The sequence below is a fragment of the Saimiri boliviensis genome, chromosome 12 (genome assembly GCF_048565385.1).
Source record: "Saimiri boliviensis isolate mSaiBol1 chromosome 12, mSaiBol1.pri, whole genome shotgun sequence".
Taxonomy (NCBI): Eukaryota; Metazoa; Chordata; class Mammalia; order Primates; family Cebidae; genus Saimiri; species Saimiri boliviensis.
In genome coordinates, this window is record NC_133460.1 from 96,835,930 (window position 1) to 96,855,700 (window position 19,771).

The 19,771-nt window shown below is 44.9% G+C and overlaps 1 protein-coding gene across 1 annotated transcript in view; it reads right to left on the bottom strand.

Annotated features, from left to right (window-relative positions):
- Window positions 1-18,732, bottom strand: part of LOC141580521 (guanylate cyclase 2G-like) — a 42,578-nt gene extending 23,846 nt beyond the window's left edge. Inside the window, 11 exon segments of the mRNA XM_074381581.1 lie at window positions 2,751-2,888; window positions 4,522-4,691; window positions 5,312-5,421; window positions 6,813-6,948; window positions 9,574-9,718; window positions 11,764-11,810; window positions 11,813-11,948; window positions 14,745-14,854; window positions 16,276-16,486; window positions 16,488-16,610; window positions 18,349-18,732. Coding sequence (XP_074237682.1) covers window positions 2,751-2,888; window positions 4,522-4,691; window positions 5,312-5,421; window positions 6,813-6,948; window positions 9,574-9,718; window positions 11,764-11,810; window positions 11,813-11,948; window positions 14,745-14,854; window positions 16,276-16,486; window positions 16,488-16,610; window positions 18,349-18,732 — 1,710 coding nt within the window.
- Between the last annotated feature and the right edge of the window lie 1,039 nt (window positions 18,733-19,771).

Consider the following 19,771-nt stretch of genomic DNA (forward strand, 5'->3'; position numbering starts at 1 on the left):
AGATCATGCCACTGCACTCCAGCCAGGCAACAGAGCAAGACTCCATCTCAAAGAAAAAAAAAAAAAAAAAAAAAAGTGGCAGAGCTGGGAGGTAAACCCAGGAAGTCTGCCTCCAGCAAATAAATCAGAGGAATGATCAATGTCTAACCTCAGCCATGAGGATTAACTCAATCACATCACAGTAAATGGACTCAGCCCTGCTTCCCTGCTTACAGCTGTCAGTGCCAGTGTGGGGCCCACAACAGGTCACAGAGAAGGAGCAGGAAGTCAGACTCATGAACCTGACTCCCTCCAAGGGCCAGGTTCAAGGTTGGTAGGTAGGCAAGCAGCCATCACAGACACAGAAGATGAAGGGCCAGAATAAAGGCCAGGAAGAATGAAGGAGTAAAAAACAGAGGTAGGAGAGGAAGAGGCCAGTGGTCTGAGACTCAAAGCCTGGGCTGTCAAGCCAGGGGAAGAGGTGGGTCACGTTAAGGGAAGCAGCCTCCCATCTCTTCTCCTTTGGAATGGAGAAGAAACTACGTGGATGGCCACGTAGTTTCCCTGAAATCGGAGAAAAAGTAAAATGTTCCTAATTCAGAATGAACTGGAAAAAGCTCCACTTAGGGCTAGGGAGGGGAGCAAGAAGACTGGGAAGAAATCTACCAAGGAGCCGACCAGCAAGCCCCTCACTATCCAAATCAACCCCTTGGGTGGCTCTGTGCGTGGCCAGGCACTGAGCTAGCTGCTCAACATGCAAGATCTCCTTTAACTGGCATCACAGCCCTGCGAGGTCAGTATGATTAGACCATTTCCAGATGAGATTTTTGAAGTTATGTAACTTGCCCAAGTTGCACATTTATAGGTAGTACAGCCAGAGCTTGAAAATTTGACTCCAAGACTGTATGCTTTCTATTATACAATAATGGTCCGTTACATTCAGAGGAAATCATGAGTTACAGTAATAAGCGTAGGTTTGGAGTCAGCTGCCTTATTCGAAGCCCAGTGCTATCACTTACTACCTGAACAACCTTGAGTTGTTTTTAACTTCTCCAATCCTTTATTTTCTCATCTGTAAAATGGGATTAAAAATAACACCAACCTAAAATAAAAGTTGTTTTTTTTTGTTTTTTTTTTAACCCACCAATCTCATAAGGTTGTTCTGAGCATTAAATTAATTAGTTAAAATACTGACCACTGGTAACTCAAGGTCTGGCACATATTAAATTTTCAGTAAATGGCATATTTTATTTGTATTGTCTATGGAGTCTGCTTTTAGAGAGTCACTTAGTCACCATGAAAACGTATCATAATGTGGTAAGAACTGGAGAGAAGACATAGAATCTGGACACAAGAGAAGTAAATACAAACCCAAGACCTTTCACGTTTAGTATGAGGGCAATTGCAAAGGACTCAGGGCTGTCATGGGAGTGCCGTGGGGGAAGGAATGCCTGTGGGATGAAGAAAAGGATTCTTGGGAGAGGTGATGTTTAAGCTGAACCAAGAAGGATAAGATTTCACATGGGTTGTTGGGTGGAAGGGGTGACATTGTCGGAAGGTGAAATACACGTGACAAAATTGGCAAGACCAACTGAATGAGCACAAGATTTAAGCCAGAGGGAAAATGATTAGAAAAATAGGTAGGGACTAGGGAGTCAAGAAATGTGAGCCCTTATTAAAGAGTGTGGGCATTATCATGCAGGCAACAGAACTGAGAAATCCCTCGATGGTGTTTGACAGAGGAGAAAGGAGACATTTTCGGAGGGTCAATCAGACAGTGACATTCTACAATGTTGTTACTTCTTTCTTTAAGTGGCCGGTGACCACCACATAGAGTTTTGTATGGATGGTGGTCTCTAAGGTATTTGGTCATATCCCGGGAGGTTTTTGTAGTTTGAAAACTCAAGTAAGCAAACATTTAAAAAATCAAGTTTTGTTGCATAGCGAATGATGTTGCTCTAGTCTTTTCTAACCCCAATTTAGAGCAATGAACAATTCTTCCCTTGCTCAGAGCTTTCTGCCCTTACTCTCTGGGACCCCCGTTTTAAAGAATAAACACAATTTTGTGAGTACTTTTCCCCCAAGGGGACTTGAATTTGGGAAGGGCTGCTAAGTGCAGGCAGCAATCATGGTCTTGGTGTGGGAGGGAGGATGAGAGAGAACAATCGGGAATTCTGTTCCAGGCTGCAGAAGCAGCCACTGTCTACACGGCAGAAGCACCAGCCCCCACTACTGATTCATTCACGCCAAAGTAGCAAAGATGAAATCATCCCCACTCTAGGACTGCGCTGCCCATTAAAGGAGCCACTAGCTACATGGGGCTATTTAAATTATAATTAATTAAAATGAAATAAAATTTAAAATTCAGTTGCCCAGGCATAGTAACGTTTAGTAGCCACAGGAAGCTGGTGGCCACCTTATGGGACGGTGCAGATTTGCAACATTTCCGTCATCACAGAAGGTTGTATTGGACAGAGCTAAGGCTAAACTAGAAGCCAGCTTGGGAATCACATCGAATATTCTTTAAAATGCAGGCTCTTGGGATCCACACCAGACCTACTGACCCAGAATCTACATTTTAACAAGAGCCCCAAGTGATCCGTACGCACGTTAAAGTTTGAGAAGCGCCAGTCTGGAGTCACAAGACCGCCCTGGCTTTTGCTTGGAGAATGTTATCCTATTCAGAATGCCCTGCCTGGCAGAAAGGATGCAGAGAACAGGACAGAGATACACACTAAGACCTACGGGCTGCCACCTGGCCTCAGAAATACCTGATAAAGCCCTGCTGGGGCATAGAAGAGCTCTTCCCGCTGTTGGCTCTTGACAAAAGAACTGAGGTACGCGGAAATCATCACACTAGGTGAGTTACTGTTGCTGCCTCTTGACATGGGTGTGCCTCTCTGGGATGGCTATAAAACAGAAAATGATTTGGTCACTCCCAGTAGCAGGCTAAGTACTGAAGGGAATTCATTCTAAAGATGAGGAAGCTGAGTGCCGAGGTCAGACAGTTAATAAGAGAGTCAGTATTTGGACCCTGATCTTTCTGACCTGCTACATGCATCACTCTAGGATGGCACTGCCCCATCATCCACACTCCGTATGGCATCTGTACCACCACGGAGGTAAAGGTTAAGAGAGAAGGCTCTGAGGTCAGACTGCCCAGATTCAAGATCTGGCTGTGGCACTGAATTAGGTGTGTAGCCTGGGGTTAGAGTCATTTTCTTAAAGAACGTCTAACCAGGTTGTCTCTGTTTCATATCCTCAGTGCCTCTCGACACCTAGAGAGCACCTTCTAAGGACAGGAATCCTGTTTTCAAGGAGAATCTTACCTGGAACCCTAATGTAGAAATGAGGTAGATCAAAGCAGAGCTGCTTTGGTGGAAGAGGGAAGAGTAAAATTCCGAATCCCCAGGGACGTTTGGAGCCGAGTTACTAATGAATTCCAGTCACCTGCTCTTAGCATGTTGAAGCCTCCCTGACTTGGTACCAGCCAAGCTTCCCAGCCCCGAGCATCCCACAACTCATTACATCCTGTGTGACTTCAGTCTTTTTCACCACTTGCAAATCTATACTTTTTCAAATGTCACCTCCTCTCCAAAGCCTTCCAGATGCTGAGACCTTCAGTCCCTCCATCTGCAGGGCTTTTGTCTCACTGTGGAGACACCTCTGACACTTGCCTCCCTCTGGAGGCATGTCATTTGAAGGATATCCCCATGCCTTGTATGATGCTTGGCCTGTAGTTGATAGTCAGGTGCTTGTCCAGCAAATGGACACTATTGTATTAGTCATCAATTGATTAAATGAATTAATGTGGTTTTGAAAATAACTAAATCCGGCTGGGTGCAATGGCTCACACCTGTAATTCCAGCACTTTGGGAGACTGAGGTGGGTGAATCACCTGAGGTCAGGAGTTCAAGACCAGCCTGACCAACATGGTGAAACCTCATCTCTACTAAAAAGAGGGCCTGGTGGCGGGCACCTGTAATATCAGCTTCCAGGGGACTGAGGCAGAAGAATCACTTGAACTTGGGAGGCAGACTGCAGTGAGCTGAGATCATGCCATTGCACTCCAGCCGGGGCGACAAGAGCAAAACTGCTTCTCAAAAAAATAAAAATAAAAAATAAAATAAATCCTCCCAAGGAGACAACTTTAATATCTGAACAGCATCTATAGTTTTTACGCAAAGGGAACTTTAGAGACTGTCAATCATTTGTGAGTATTTAGAAACTGAGTCTTGGGGAGGTAAAATGTCATTCTCAGATTCAGCAAGCAAGTGGGAGGCCTAGAACCAGAACTCAGGCCTGGAGACTCTTCATGAAGTGCCCACTTTATAAATTCATCAGCTTCTTGCTCTTAGAAGCTTCTAGATGAGGTTCCTTCCACAAATCTCCAGCAGTAACCAGGAAAACGGACATCTCGGTTACACGTGGTCTCACCTTGTTCTGGGGGAAGAATGGTGATCTCGTCAAAGCTGATTTGCCACCAGATGTCTTGTTTTGCCTCTACAGTTTTCCCCTCTGTATCCTTAAAATCAGACCTACGATGGCAGCTCCCAAGACAGGAATCAGGATCATCATTGTGAGAGCCACAGCAGGCATGCCTGGAGGGTAGAGGCATATTACCCAGACCTTGCCCAAGAGCAGTAGCAAGTACATCCCTGCCCAGCCGGGCCCTGCCAGGCAGGCTCCTTGAAGGCTCTCCTCCCGTAGGTCTGGGGTAGGACACACGAAATCCACTCTGACTTGTCTTTTCCAGGAATTCTTCCCTGACTACCACCTTAGTTCTCATTGCAATTCACCTCCCCCTGTGTATAGAAACTTCCACTGCAGAGAAATAATAATGATGGCTTCTAACTCTACCACTAGTGTTTATTAAACATTTAACAGTGTGTTCTACTTAGGATTGTTCTCCAGGCATGAACCAATCTAACTCCGGGGCTGGGCTCCTCACCACTGGGGGACACTCCCCTGCTCAGACTCTTTCAACCTCCCTAGAGATGAAGTTCCTGAGACTCAAATCTCAGGAGCCAGTTTCCCTTAGAGCAGTGGTTCTCCACAGGGGAGGCAGGTAATGTTGGCTCCTGGGGGATATTTGGCAATGTCTGGAGACATTTTTCATTGTTGTAAATAGAGGGTTGCTACAGGTATCTAAAGGTAGAGGCCATGGATGCTGCTAAACATCTTATAATATACAGGAACACATAGCTCAAAACACCAGCCTCCCCATATATAAAAATCATCTGGCCCAAAATGTCAGTAGTGCTGCCTGCCATGGAGAGCCCTTCCTATAGAGAGTCTTTTTCTGCTACCTTTTCCAAGCAGCCATACTTACCTGTAAAAGCAGGCTCAGTTTCACAGAGCTCATTATAAAATCCACAGCCAGGTCTGTCTTCAGGAAGGGAGCCATGGGGCCAAGTAATATTGGAGAAATACCTTGTGGGTCTTTAAAAGAAAATAAAGGTCAGTGTCAGCTGCATTTATTCTATTTGACTCTACCTCATGTACAGCAGAGACGACCAAAAAATTCATGTTATTTGCAAAACTCAAGCTTTGGTATCTCAATTCAAACGTCTACAGACCTGTCCACTTTGCCCAATTTATCTAGACTCTTCAAATCCAGCCTTCAGATAACCTCATTCAAGGAAGGCAATGTCTTTTTGTCATTAAAACAGCTTCCTCAATCTTTCGACTGAAACCATGTCTCTTTTGGTTTAAAAGATGACATGCTAAGTCAATGTTGCTGGGACTTTCGCCCGTGTTTGACGTAGACAAATCTTACTATATAGCAGTTTGACATTTCACACCAGAAAACATCTCCTCCTGTGTGGAATGTGTTTGTTTCTACAATACTGAGGACCCAGTTTGCCATGGTTACTTTGTTTCCTGGCCCATTTTGGTCCATTAAGATTCCATAAGAGAAGGTGAGAAAAAAGCCTCAAGTTGGCCAGGTGTGATGGCTCATGCCTGTAATCCCAGCACTTTGGGAGGCCGAGGTGGGTGGATCAGGTGAGGTCAGGAGTTCAAGACCAGCCTGGCCAACATAGTAAAACCCTGTCTCTACTAAAAATACAAAAATTAGCCGGGGTCAGTGGTGCACGCCTATAATACCCGCTACTCAGGAGGCTGAGGCAGGAGAATCGCTTGAACTCAGGTGGTGGTGGTTGCAGTGAGCCGAGATTGTACCATTGCACTCCAGCTGGGGTGACAGAGCGAGACGGTCTAAAAATAAAAATAAAAAGCCTCAAGGTGAATCTGGATTGGAGGTAGTGTAGTGGGAGTGAGTGGAAATTGAATTACATTTTAGGTTTCCTTTCAGTTTTCTCATTGATTTATAGCTGAAAGAAGAAAAACAAAGAGTTTTTTGGTTTGTTTGTTTTTGTTTTTTTAATTTCGCAGGTATTCCTGGGTTCTGGTTGCTGGTGTCCACATGTGCCTGGGAGTCAGGCTGTCTAGGTGAGCCATTTCAGGGACTGCAAACCCATCCCTGTACGGGATACTGTGCTCCACCACCCCCTCAGGGCCCAGGGCCTCTCCCCTAGACCATGGCCAATGGGGCCACTGGTTGGAACATCAGAGGAGAACCGGACCCTGGTGGAGGCACAGTTAGTGGGCTCTCTGCTCTACACTGAAATCTGACACCATCAAGCCATATCCTTAGTCAAGGGAAAAAAGTCATCTTAAAGGCCCAAAGTCTATCTTTATGAGTTCCCAGAGCACCAGACTACTTGGGGGATCCTAGGGACTGGATCCCAAACTGGCCTTCCCAGGGCCCTCCTCTTCCTACATCTCTTTCTGTAGTGTAATCTACACTTGCAGAAATGTCCTGCCGGTACCTGATTACTTTCTGATAACTGTCGTAACGAAGAAAAGGAAGAAAAAGGGCCTCGTTTTCAGATTTCTGTAGGGCATAGGCAGAGTAGTCCGTGTGGCTTTCTCCCTAGGCATCCACAAACACAGGGCTGGTGATTCCTAGAAAGAAGAGATTGTACAAGGTCAGGAGACGGAGAGGAACGCGTGGCTCAAAATGCCAGCCTGCCTCAACCCAAATCAGCAGAATCCCCTTCCCCAGCAGCCGTGAAAAACCAGACAGGGTTTTTGCCATTTCAGGGACTCTGAGACAGGGTCAACGGGGATGAGTAAAGGGAAGAAGATAGTTCAGAGATGGCATCCTGGTAGGGCTAAAGGGCCACAGTGAGCAGGCAGATGTATTTCCTTAAGTCCACACTGGGGAAGCCCATCCAGCACTTAAAAAAAAAAAAAAAAGTTTGTTTCCAGTTAATTTCACTTAAAACCTCAGATTTGTGCTTCCCTTGAACAATCAGATGTGACATCATGGCAGCAGTTGTCTGGGGCTGAGGGACAGCTGCTTCCTGCAGTTCCTGCCATCTTTCTCCCCTGATCCCACCCACCTCATGTCTTCATGCTGCCAGGCGCTAGGACACAAGTTTGCAATCTCTGTTCTCAGGGCAGCCCCTTCCCTCCTGGTCTTGGTGCAGAGGCTTTGCCGGGTGCTCAGTCCTGGCCTGCTGTGCTCTTTGTTCTTTCTTAGTATGTGCTTAACTCCACTCCTGAAGGAATGCGTCAGAGATCTTGGAAGCACGGCTGCTTCACACCCCAAGCTAGTGCAGAGGCTCTGACAGAGGACCTGTTGCTGATTTTGTCCCACTGGGGACAGGACACAAAATTACTGCTTATAGGGCACCTAATAAGTGCCAGGCACTGCAGGTGGTATTGACTTCCCATGTCTAATCCCAATTCCCTTCAGAGGGGGCACCATAATCTGCTCCCAACAGGCAAAGCTTGGAGGCATGAACTCTTCAATTCTTCCTTCGAGGGCCAGGAAGAGGCGCAGCTGGTACTCAAACCCAGGTCTATCAGGCCGCAAGTGCTATGTTCTTTCCAGCAGGCCACACTGTCTTTCTGCGTACACAGGTGTGGGCATCCCGTATGTGGGTATTAAGTACAGCACCGTCCTGAGGTTTGCCCAGGAAAGGCCAGAGTTCCTGCAACAACCAGGACCACTGCTTTCAGTGTGCATTGTGTTCACTGAGCCAAAGCTGGTGGGGGTAGGGGGTCTGCTCCCTAACTTGGCCTCCTGGAGGACGCTCTCCTTCTGAAATGGTGCAAAAGCCCTTCAGTACTGGCCAGTGGAATGGATGCCACCATGTGGCAGAAAGGAACACCGGAAGCAGAGGCAAATACTCCAATTCTGCCAAGGTCTGCCCTGCAGCCCATAAGGGAACAGAAGCCAATTGGGAAGGGGTGAGGAGGGCCCTTTGGTCACGAGTCCCTGAAAGGGGTCCACGAGCCCCAGAACCAAAGTGGGATGACTCAGGCTCATAAAGGGCCTCACTGCTCTTCACACCCTCCCCTCATTCCAGCATGAAGAATTCCTAAAACAACAGGGAAGAGGAAATGAATTCATCTGGCAGAGGGGATTAACCTGAGAGCAGAAAGAAGGATCCTCCCCTTGGAACCCCTACCTTTTTTAAGCAAATGCTTTAGGGTCTGAAAGGAGAGGTAGAAGGAGGTGAATATTTCTACTTACAAAAGGTATTAATAGGGTAAACATGACCTGCTTCTATGAAAACTCCAAAGAGCAGGCCTTGACTGCTGTCTTTAAATTTTCAGACAAATTTTAAGTATCATTTATTGAGTGATAAGCCAAAGCAAGGATAAAAATATTGACCATTTGGCCAGGCACAGTGGCTCACATCTATAATCCCAGCACCAAGGTGGAAGGCACCCTTGAGCCCAGGAGTTCAAGACCAATCTGGGTGACAGAGCAAGAACCTGTCCCCCCAAACAAAATGGAGAAGAAAAGAAGAAGAAGAAGAGGAAGAGGAATAAAAAGAAGAAGCTACTATTTAGTGAGCAAATACTATGTGCTAGGTGCATGTCATATTCTCATTACTCCTATGTTACAGGACAGCAAAGAACATGAGCCCTGGAGAAGGCAAGCTTTATTTTGAATCCTGGCTTCACCACCTAATAACTTTGTGATCTTAGATGCAGCTATTATTATTTCTGTATGTGGTAGCATGTGTTATCCCTATCTTACAAGTGAGAAATCTAAAACAAGAAAGATCAAAGCAGTTGGTCAGCTCTGAGGGTGATTTCAAAGCAGTTCACTCCCCAGCCTATACTCATCCCCACCAGGAAAGCAAGAGTGAGTCTACAACCCATCTTTAGAAGTCTGTGGTGCCAGGGCCCCCATCACAGAGGCTGCGGATGGGAAGTGACCCCGGGAGGCGCATCTCATATTCCTGAGTTTTATCCTTGATGGACTCAGTGAATGGCATTGCGGTGGAGACTTCCCAGGGGGAAAGGGGATAAGGTGCCCAGCAGCCTCTTCTCCTGGTCTGGGCAGGCTCTGGGCAGAAGGATAAGTGAGCTGTGGGAGCTGGGAGGTCTTAACCTCAACCACCCTTAAGGAAGGAAGACTGGAATCTGCACCAGAAAGATGAATTCTGGAGTTCAGTGCAAGGCAGGCCCTAAAAGAGGCTTTTAAATACACGTCCAAGATCTCAAAGCTCCCACAGGCCAGAGCCACAGGTCTGGGTTTAGAACACCCCCCAGCAGTAAGCCACCTACCCTGCACCATGATCTGACTGGAACCCTTCAGAGGGTTCACCAGCTGCCACCCATCCTGGAAGTCGCCTCCAGCCTTTATCATCTGCTTCACAGTCTCAGCATAGAGCAGGACGGTGTCGTGAAGGTAGGCAGAGAATGGGCTCCCCTTCAATAAGACAAGCAAAGCTGGGTCTCAAGAGATTCATGGCGTCTTGAGTCACCATCCAGCACTGAGTTAGGAGGAATCTCTCTTCATCCATCTGACGATGGCACACAGCACGTTCTTCCTTCATCCCACGGAGCAGAGGCCCCAGCACATGCCTGACCTGTGCTATGATACCCAGACATCACAGGCCTCATTGTCCCTCTGAATGCCTTGTTTCCCACTTAGATCTCCTGATCCTTCAGGAACGCTCTTCAGGTGGGAGGGAGTATGGTTTCAGGGAAAGAGGGTACATTTTGAAACTAGACCAGCTCAGCTTCCTACTGGCTATGAGTCCCGGGGTAATTTCTATAGACTCTCGGAATCTCAGCTCATTTGTTTATAAAATGGTGATAGGCCAGGAGCAGTGGCTCACACCTATAATCCCAGCATTTGGGGAAGCCAAGGCGGGCAGATCACAAGGTCACAGTTCGAGACCAGCCTGTCCAACATAGGGAAACCCTGTCTCCACTAAAAATACAAATATTAGCCAGGAATGGTGGCGGGTACCTGTAGCCCCAGCTACTCAGGAGGCTGAGCAGGAGAATCGCTTGAAGCCAGGAGGTGGAGGTTGCAGTGAGCCGAGATTGTGCTACTATACTGCAGCCTAGGCAACAGAGCAAGATTCTGTCTAAAAAAAAAAAAAAAAAAAATGCGGATAAAACAGCTGTCTGGTTGAATGTGACAATAATTAAGTGAGGCATAATAGGTAAACTATCCATTGCAGTCTCAGGAAGACCTTCTATTGGTCAGTCAAGGAACATACAAGTGCCTATTAAGTGCCAGGTACTGTTCTCCCACAGTACCAGGTTCAAAGCCGACACTTAGTAGATCAAATATTCTTCCATTTGATTATCTTGTCTTGTATGTTGGTATCCACAATCGGCCCCCTGATTTCTAATCAAGCTCCTTGTCTTCAGTAGCCTGTGGTCACCTGAGGGCTTCAGCTTGGCCCCACACTGGAAGTAGCTCCAGCTCTGGACAAAAGTCCGCCTTCAAAAAATTCTCTGTGAGAGCCAGATACTCTGCCTCCTCATCACACACATACTGGGATGAGCACAGGTGGACCCTCTCTCCTGACCATCTCCTCCCTGTTCCAGCCCATCTGGCCCTGACCTGTCCTAGCCACACATCTCTGACCACTCCATCCTGGGTCAAGGTCCTGGCATCCTCCTGGGAAAGGAAATTGTCATGGTCTGGGTACTCATTAATATCTGTTCTGCACCAGGCACAATGGCTCACGCCTGTAATTCTAGCATTTTGGAAGACCAAAGCAGAAGGATTCCTTGAGCCCAGGAGTTCAAGAGCTGCCTTGACAAAATAGGGAAATCACATCTCTACAAAAACAAAACAAAACAAAACAAAACATTTGTTTTAATTATCATCTCTACAAAAAAAAAAAAAAAAAAAAAAAAAATTTGTGGTGGCATGTGTCTGTGTTTCCAGCTACTTGGAAGGCTGAAGTGGGAGGATTGCTTGAGCCCAGGAAGAGGACGCAGTGAGTGCAATTGCACCACTACACTCTAACCTGGGTAACAGCACAAGACCTTCCCTCAAAAGAAGAAAGTCTCTGCTTCGCTACTTCCACGCACAGTGTTACTAAATACACAGTAAAACAGCCTGGCCTGGAAGGTAGATGCCATTATCAGTCCCAGTTCACAGATGAAGAAGACCGAGGTGTAAGGAGGTGAAGCCATTCACTACAAGGTCAGTTAGCAAACAGCAGCAGTAGGATGGGAGTATAGCCTCTGCTCCAAAGACCAATGGCCTTTCACCCAGTCACCTCTGGGTGAATTTCACAAGACAGCATACATTTCACAAGAGAGCATAAAATTGCTGTTTATTTTGGGCGTGGAAGATGAGGAAATGCATGTGTGTGTGCACCTGCATGTGTGTCAAGGGGGTAGGGGGAGATGGGGAGAAATAAGAGAGAAAAATACAAAAGCTAAGCACAAATGTGATCAAAGAAGGGGAGGTGGGAGCCTGAGCTGGAAGACTCAGCATCAGACCTGCTCCTCCAAGGAGATGGTGCTGCGGAAGGGTGGCCTCTCCATGTTCGGTAGACTTGTTTCCAAAAGCCTTCGTCTCCGCGGCCTTTTCCGTAGGCACTGAGGGCAACGAGAAGCACTGACCCATACACCCTGGGGAAGCGTGTCATTTTCTGATTTGTCGGTACTTCCTTCCAAAAACGGTCCTAAAAAGTAATGGAATACATGTTGTTATTCCATACGAAATGCCTTGGCAAGGGAACTGCATGTAAGGCAATGTTTAATTTGCACCACTACATTCTATGTTTTTTCATTCAAGAAGTATTTATTAGTAGGTGCTAGGCAAGATACAAAGATGACTCAGACACAGATCCTGCCCATAAGGAGCTTACAGTCTAATTGTGGAGAGAAAGCACATACGTGGGATACATGGTCAGAGCTATGTTTCAGTAAGATGAATTGAACATTGGGTATAAAGTAGGCTGGAGAAAGAAGGGGTTAAGTGAAGCTGAGCGGCTACTGTGATTACATAGGTGAGGAAGAAAGATGTGAAAGATCTGGTAGAACTGACAGGACTTAGCTGGAGACTGGATGTGGGAAATGACGAAAGTGGAAGCAGATGACTCAGACTTTAGCATGGATGATGTCATGAACTGAAAGAAGGAACAAGTTTTTTGCAAATCAATGAAAATTTCATATAAAATTCTTTTGCATAGAAACAAACTGCCTAGGATATACTAGGCACAATCAGAAAGAGATGGCTAATTACCCAGACCAATAACGGAAGCACCTCAAAATGGCCAGTGACTTCCTCCCCTTCTATGTCCATCCCTCAAAATTTCCCAACAATTTCCTCCAGAGTATAGTGCCTAATATTGATTAAATTCAAGAACCACTACATTCTAATCCTTGGAAACAGAGTGATTCCAGAAGGCCTGCAATACAAGGTCCACATTCTCTAGCTGGCATAGAAACAGTAGAAGGAAAGCCACAAATAAAAAAAATTAAAATGTACCTGATGCATACAGCAGCTAAGATCCAGAAAGCTTACCTATTATCAATGATTGCAAAAAGTTGAAGAGATAGGGATTTGAAAAGATTCTTGCTTTTTTTTTTAACTTGTGGCTTAAGTATTGTTATCATCATCATAATCTATATTATTACTATTATGAATAGTATATACTCATACATATGTGTGTGTGCATGTATACATACATACAATGATATCACACACACACACTCACACACACACACACACACACACACACATATATATATATATATATATATATATATATATATATATATATATGGTGATATCATACCATAATGTTCTGCAGCTTGAATTTTTTCCACCTAAACCTATACTGGGAATACTTTTGTAAAATAGATTTATGCTATTCTTTCGTAAAGCAGCATGAATTCAATCTCATGGACGCTGCTATATTCTTAGTTCTATCTTCTTTCTGCCACTACACGCCAGTTGGAACTGGATCATCAAGGTGTGGGGAGAAAGCCACAGGGAGCTGAAAAGTTTCCCTGCCAATATTGAATGTAGTCCATCCTCTCCTCTCCTCATCTGCCTGAAGGCAGAGACGAGGGGAAAGGTGAAGAGAGAGGCAGGTGGTTACAATAGAAATCTAAGGTAAGAGAGTGTTCTGGAAAGTCTGGTATGCATTTAGAATTCCAGCTGACCAGCCAAAGAAATCTGAGACGCTTTTGTGGATCTGAAAGACTTCATTGTGAAGAAAGAAAAATCTGGGACATTACTATATATCTTCCTTCACTCGCTTTTGTCCTGTTTCAGCTTCCTGTGATCATATTTTTTAAAAGTTCATTTTAGAAAGATAAAACTGCTAGAAAAATAATGCAGTGTGACCATAGGAAAAGGCAGGTGGCTTTTGCAGATGCCTGCTGTGTAATATGCTTACAAGCACAGATACAGTAGCCCGTGAGGCAGACACCACACGTATTATTTCCATGCATCAGTGCCCTTGATGAGAAGTAGAAAAGGAACCCAGCCCACCTGGGTTTGAATGCTAACTCTCCCTCACACCAGTTGGATGGCCTTGGGCAAGTTTTTGTACCCTCTGAACCTCAGTTTCCTCTTCAGTAAAGTGAGGATGATAAAAGCATCTACCTCATAGGGTGGTTGAGAGCTGAAATAAGCTTTAATGTATTAAGTACTCACAGTGGGGTCCAGCACTCCATAAACCCTCCAGAAGGCAGAGCTGTGTGAGGTGAGCTCAGAGTCTGAAAGGCCCAGTCTAGAAGACCAGCTATGCCACTTGGGAGCTCTGAGATCTTAGGCAAGTTACCTTAGTTATTTAAGCCTTGGCTTTCCTATGTGTACATTGGAATGCTGATAATATCTACCTTCCAAGGCTGCTGGAAATACCAAGTACAAAATTTACAGGCATATAAATAATGCATGTAATAACTGGCTCGCAAAGCCATTGAGAATATTAAGTGCAATCATGTATGTAAAATGTGTAACTTGGTCCTCATAGTAAGCACATGATATTTTTAGCCGTTCTCATCATTATCAAAAGAATCAGACCACCTAAGAAGTGCCTCATTGGATTAGTATGTTAGTCTTCCCAGCCTTTTGTTAGAGTTTCCACAGGGACACAGGGAGGTGGCTGTGGAAGAAAGAAGTGAGAGCCACCTGTGTCTGAGAGTCCCTGGGGAAGGTCTCAGCTACCTGGTAGAAATGATAGTTCTTCCTCAACCAGTGTTTGCCGACATGGAGTACAGCGGACCAGGCCCTCAAGCCAGCTGGCCTAGTTCAAGGCCTGTTTCAGTCTTTCACTAGCAGAAGAACTCTGGGTAAGTTCTTATAGCTCAGTCTGAGTCTCCCAGTTTTAAGATGGGGATGCAAGAGTGCCTACCTCCTAGGGTTGTAGTCAGTACTCGGTGAACTAATACATCCGAGTCATAGCCAAGTGCTCCATGCTTGCTACCTCTTACTACCAGAGCCATAGAGTGTCAATAGTACCCACCTCCAACTGCCGCAAAATGATGAAAACAAATTCTCCAGCATTGAGTCCTAGGTTCTCTGCAGGCAGCAGAATAATTTTTGCATCCTCTGAGCTGCAGATTAAGATGATAACTATAAGAATGAAAAGCAGAGTAGGCCAGTTGCACATGCTCGTGTGTGTGTGTGTGTGTGTGCGCGCGCGCGCTCTCACGCATGCTCTCTCTCTCTCTCTCTCTCTCTCTCTCTGAATCTAGCCTAGAGCCACTCCAAATGAGACATGAGCTTTTTCTTTCCTTGGGTACACTTTGGGAAACAGGAATGCCTAAACTAGTCCCCGAGTTTTTAAAGAAGCGAAAAGTTTTTCCATGCATCAGTGCCCTTGATGAGAAGTAGAAAAGGAGCCCAGCCCACCTGGGTTTGAATGCTTACTCTCCCTCACACCAGTTGGATGGCCTTGGGCAAGTTTTTGCACCTCTCTGAACCTCAGTTTCTTCTTCAGTAAAGTGAGGATGATAAAAACATCTACCCCACAGGGTGGTTGAGAGCTGAAATAAGCTTTAGTATATTAAGTACTCACAGTGGGGTCCAGCACTCCATAAACCCTCCAGAAGGCAGAGCTGTGTGGGGTGAGCTCAGAGTCTGAAAGGCTCAGTCTGGAAGACCAGCTTTTACTTAAAGTTTTTACTTCTTTAAAAACTCAGGGACTAGTTTAGGCATTCATGTTTCCCAAAGCATGCCATGTACAAACTAGTAGCTATAGCATTGAGGTCTTTGCTGCAGCCTCCCCACAGTGTACAAGTCAAAAAAGTTTGAGATCACTTCTGTGCTCTAGGTTGTTTTGTTTTGTTTTGTTTTGTTTTGTTTTGTTTTGTTTTGTTTTGTCTTGTTTTTGGCTCAAAAGTTAGAACAGCAGGCCTGGCTTGTGACTTGTCAGCCACACATCAGTTAAGAGGACCTCACAGAGGACCTAGACTCAAGTGCGTTTGGACCTTCCGCGTGATGCTGGCAGTGGGCAGGAGTAGGCCATGGCACGTCTCTGCCATTTAATCACATCACCATTCATTTTGAGAATATATAAATGAAGTAGTGGGTTTTATTTTTTATTTGTGATTTGTTTATTTTTGAGATAGAGTCTCACTCTTTTGGCCGGGCTGAATAGAGTACAGTGGCACGATCTCAGCTCACTGCAACCTCTGCCGCCCGAGTTCAAGCAATTCTCATGTCTCAGCCTCCCAAATAGCTAGGATTACAAGCATGCACCACCACACCTAGCTAATTTTTGTATTTTTAGTAGACAGAGCATTTCACCATGTTGACCAGACTGGTCTCCAGCTCCTGGCCTCAAGTGATCTGCCCACCTGAGCCTCCCAAAGTGCTGGGATTACAGGCATAAACCACCATGCCCAGCCTCTATATTATTAATTTTCTGCCTTGTTTCTATCTGCTTTTTACACTCATAGAAAAGTGAAGGTTGTCTTTTTTTTTTTTTTCAAATAATCTGCTTGTCCCATTTTTCTCTCCAAATAAAAGCAACAGAAGACTCTTCTACTTACCCCTGGCAATTGATGATATGCTCCAAAGATGCTCTTGAAGAAGGGCCAGATTACTGTTGGTGTATCTCATGCTGGCCCTGATGATAAAATGGGATTTGAGTTCATTCTCCGCAACCCTCCACAATTTATCCACTTCATTCCAGGAGGAAGCCCCAGAGTAGCCTCCAGACATCCTAATGTGTTTCCAGCCCAGGTACTGGAGACTTTTTCGGGAGCACGTCACCAATGTCCGGCTTAGGTGACACAGGTTTCACACAGGTGTCACACAGTCTTGTGTTTTGTCCAACAAAGTCAAACATGGGGATGTTCCACTCAGAGGCTAGCAAACCGATAACCTTGAAAATAACCCAAAGGATGTCTTTGCATAATTGAGTTTATATACATGAAAACCCCAGCATAAGGCATCTGCATAAACCTCCGATTCTGTGAGTCTATGGGTCATACTGGGCCCTCACTTTTGTAATGTTGATGACACTGCCTTGAATCCAACTTGCAGAGGCAAGGCCTCAGAGAACAAAGATAACAAAAGCAAGCATTTATTGAGCACTTACTATTTGCCAATAAGAGCTAACATATATCATTTCAACTTTCACAACATTTATTATTATTACCCCCTTTGTAAGATACAACAGGAAGACACAGAGATGTGAGTTGCATAGCTAGCAAATAGCGAAGCAGGATTGGAATTCAGGAAATATGGTTCCATGACCCCCACTCATAGCTACTCATTCTCTCTTTCTTTCTTAATTTCTCCCTGATTCATTTTTCATTCATTTTAATGAGGGGCCTATCACATACAAAAAACTTTGGAGACCTTGCTCTTAAAGAAGCTCATGGTTTATTATAAGAACCAAAGTATATTTAAAAAATAGCTCTAAAGTTAAATGTGTTCTTTAAGATTTATAGATAACAGATCTATAGCAATTTAGAGAAGTCAATGATTACTTTTGATTGGGGAATTAGGGGTATGGAGGCAGGGCTGGAGGGATAAAGAAAGGTTCCATGATATTTGATATTAACTCTGAGACAGGTAGCCTTTGAACACATAGAAATGTGTCAGATGGGGAATTCCAGGAGAGATTGACTGAAATTTAAATGTGAACTTAATCCTGCGGCTCCAACTTACAATAGTTCTGCAGTGTTGTTGAGAGGAGACCTGTGCTGCTCCTTTCTGTTTATCTTTTACATCAACACTTTTGACGTGATACCCAAGGACATCAACAAAGCTCATCCCAACAGCCAAACAAACATTAGTCATTCATTTCCCTCATTTTCTTGCTGTAGGTAATGTAGTCTGCCATACTTGATTCTTTCTCACTTACTTTCACCATCACCGATTAATTTATCATACACACCAAAGCCTACTCAAACAATTGATAGTTTTCTATTTAAAACCAAGCATTTGTTTCTTCTTAATTTTCCTGAGCCTTGCAGCTGACAACATGAGAGTGAAAAATAAGAGTCTACACACAACAGTATCAAGTTCAAACAATCAACAAGAGGAGGAACAGGGTAGCTGAATGAACAATTATTGATTTGAAAGGCTTTCTGGCCAGATATGGCGGCTCATGCCTATAATCCCAGCACTTTGGGAGACTGAGATGGGTGGATCACCTGATCAGCCAGGCTGGTCAGGAGTTCGAGACCAGCCTGGCCAACATGGTGAAATCCTGTCTCTATTTAAAATACAAAAATTAGCTGGACATGGTCAGGTATGCCTGTAATCCCAGCTACTCAGGAAGCTGAGGTAGAAGAAATGGCTTGGACTTGGAAGGCAGAGGCTGCAGTGAGTCGAGACTGTGCCACTGCACTCCAGCCTGGACAACAGAGCGATACTTCGCCTCAAAAAAAAAAAAAAAAAAAAAAAAAGAAAGGCTTTATTTAAAGAGAATGTTAACTCTTCTAATTATGTAGTCTAATTGCATCTCAAAAATGGTATTCAAGATCTACATGGTTATTGTTATAATAATGTGATCCTTGTCACGAGATTATTAAAATCTGTACCATCATCTTTAAGGCCACCCCTTCCAATGGAAACTCAGTCAAAGTTTCCAGACGTTATATATACTCTACATCAGCTGCATCTGGGCATGCTGGTCCAAACAGGGCAGAAATCTATTCTCTCTGGAACTGGTTGTTGAAAATAGCAAGAGATCCCTTGGTGCTGCAGGCTGACTTGGTGTAAGTGAACTCCCAGCTGAAATTTCCAAGGTCCACTAGCTCTGAGTTGACCTCGTCCATGGCAATCTGGAGGCCTGCACCCAGCCTTCGCACGCTGAATGGATGGGAGATGTTCCAGGAGGCCTGGAAGACTACAGTGAGTTTAGCAGCCTCAAGACAAGTCACCAGCATACTGGCAAAGAGCATCAGAACTAGTGTTGGGCAGTCAGCATGGCATTCAACCCCTGAACAGAGCCCAGATTCAATTGGAGCCTCAAGACATGGCTTGAGAGCCATGGATGGCATCTAATACCTGTATCACTGCAGAACTGTGAGAGGCTCAGCCTCCTGACTACTCATGCCAGGAACTTATATGACAGTGCAGAATTCCCTCAGAATCACAGCTTGCTTTCTATTCAGTGCCATTAATTAACAGAAACTCTACCTTTTCAGAGCCTGTCTTAATACAATCTAGAAGGAGCAACCTTGCAGGAGGCCAAGGCAGCTAGTCAGCAGGATCCAGTGACATCCCTGACAAACTTCACATTCCCGGGGCAAGTCACATGACCCCTCTGTCCCTCTCCACCAGTAAAATAACAACCATAAAAACTATTCAAATGTAGTCAGATGGCCCGGGCTGGAATTCTGGCTCCATCACATATTAGTTGAGTGACCTAGGACATATTACTTCCCTTTTCTATGCCTTAATCTCTTGTTCTGTAAAACAGGGATAAAACCGTAATGAGGTTTTCCCCAAAGTGACATGGTAAAGATGAAAAGAGATCATACGAGACTAGCTCTTGGCAAAATACTAGGCAAAGACAGCCAGTCCGTCAGTGTTTGATTTGACAATAGCATTGATGATAATGATGATGATGATGAACACAGGAATAATAATAATAATGATCACTTGCTGAATCCATCTTAGAGGAAATTTTTATGAAATAAGTAAGCTTAAGGCTATAAGGTTTACTGACAAGCTAGCACAGTCTGTATCCCTCAGTCAGGCCTTTAAGGCACCACAGATTGGTTATTGATGCATGAATGGTAATCCTCCCTCTCCATAGGTCAGGGCAAGGAGCTGGGGGCAGCTCTTTATGATGATAGGAAGCCATTGCTAGTCCCAGGTAAGACGGCCCAGCTATTAGCCAGGAAAATCCACATGCGTATATATGGTTGAATTCCCACCTCCTACGGGCTTGCTTTCTGATTACTCAGGCAGGGAAGGGTCTGGCATCTCACATTCATCTCAGGATTATGTGAGCACTGTCGACTTGCTATGAGTCCTGATGCTTGATCTAAGAAACACCTACATCAGTCTCTCCTGATGGTTAGA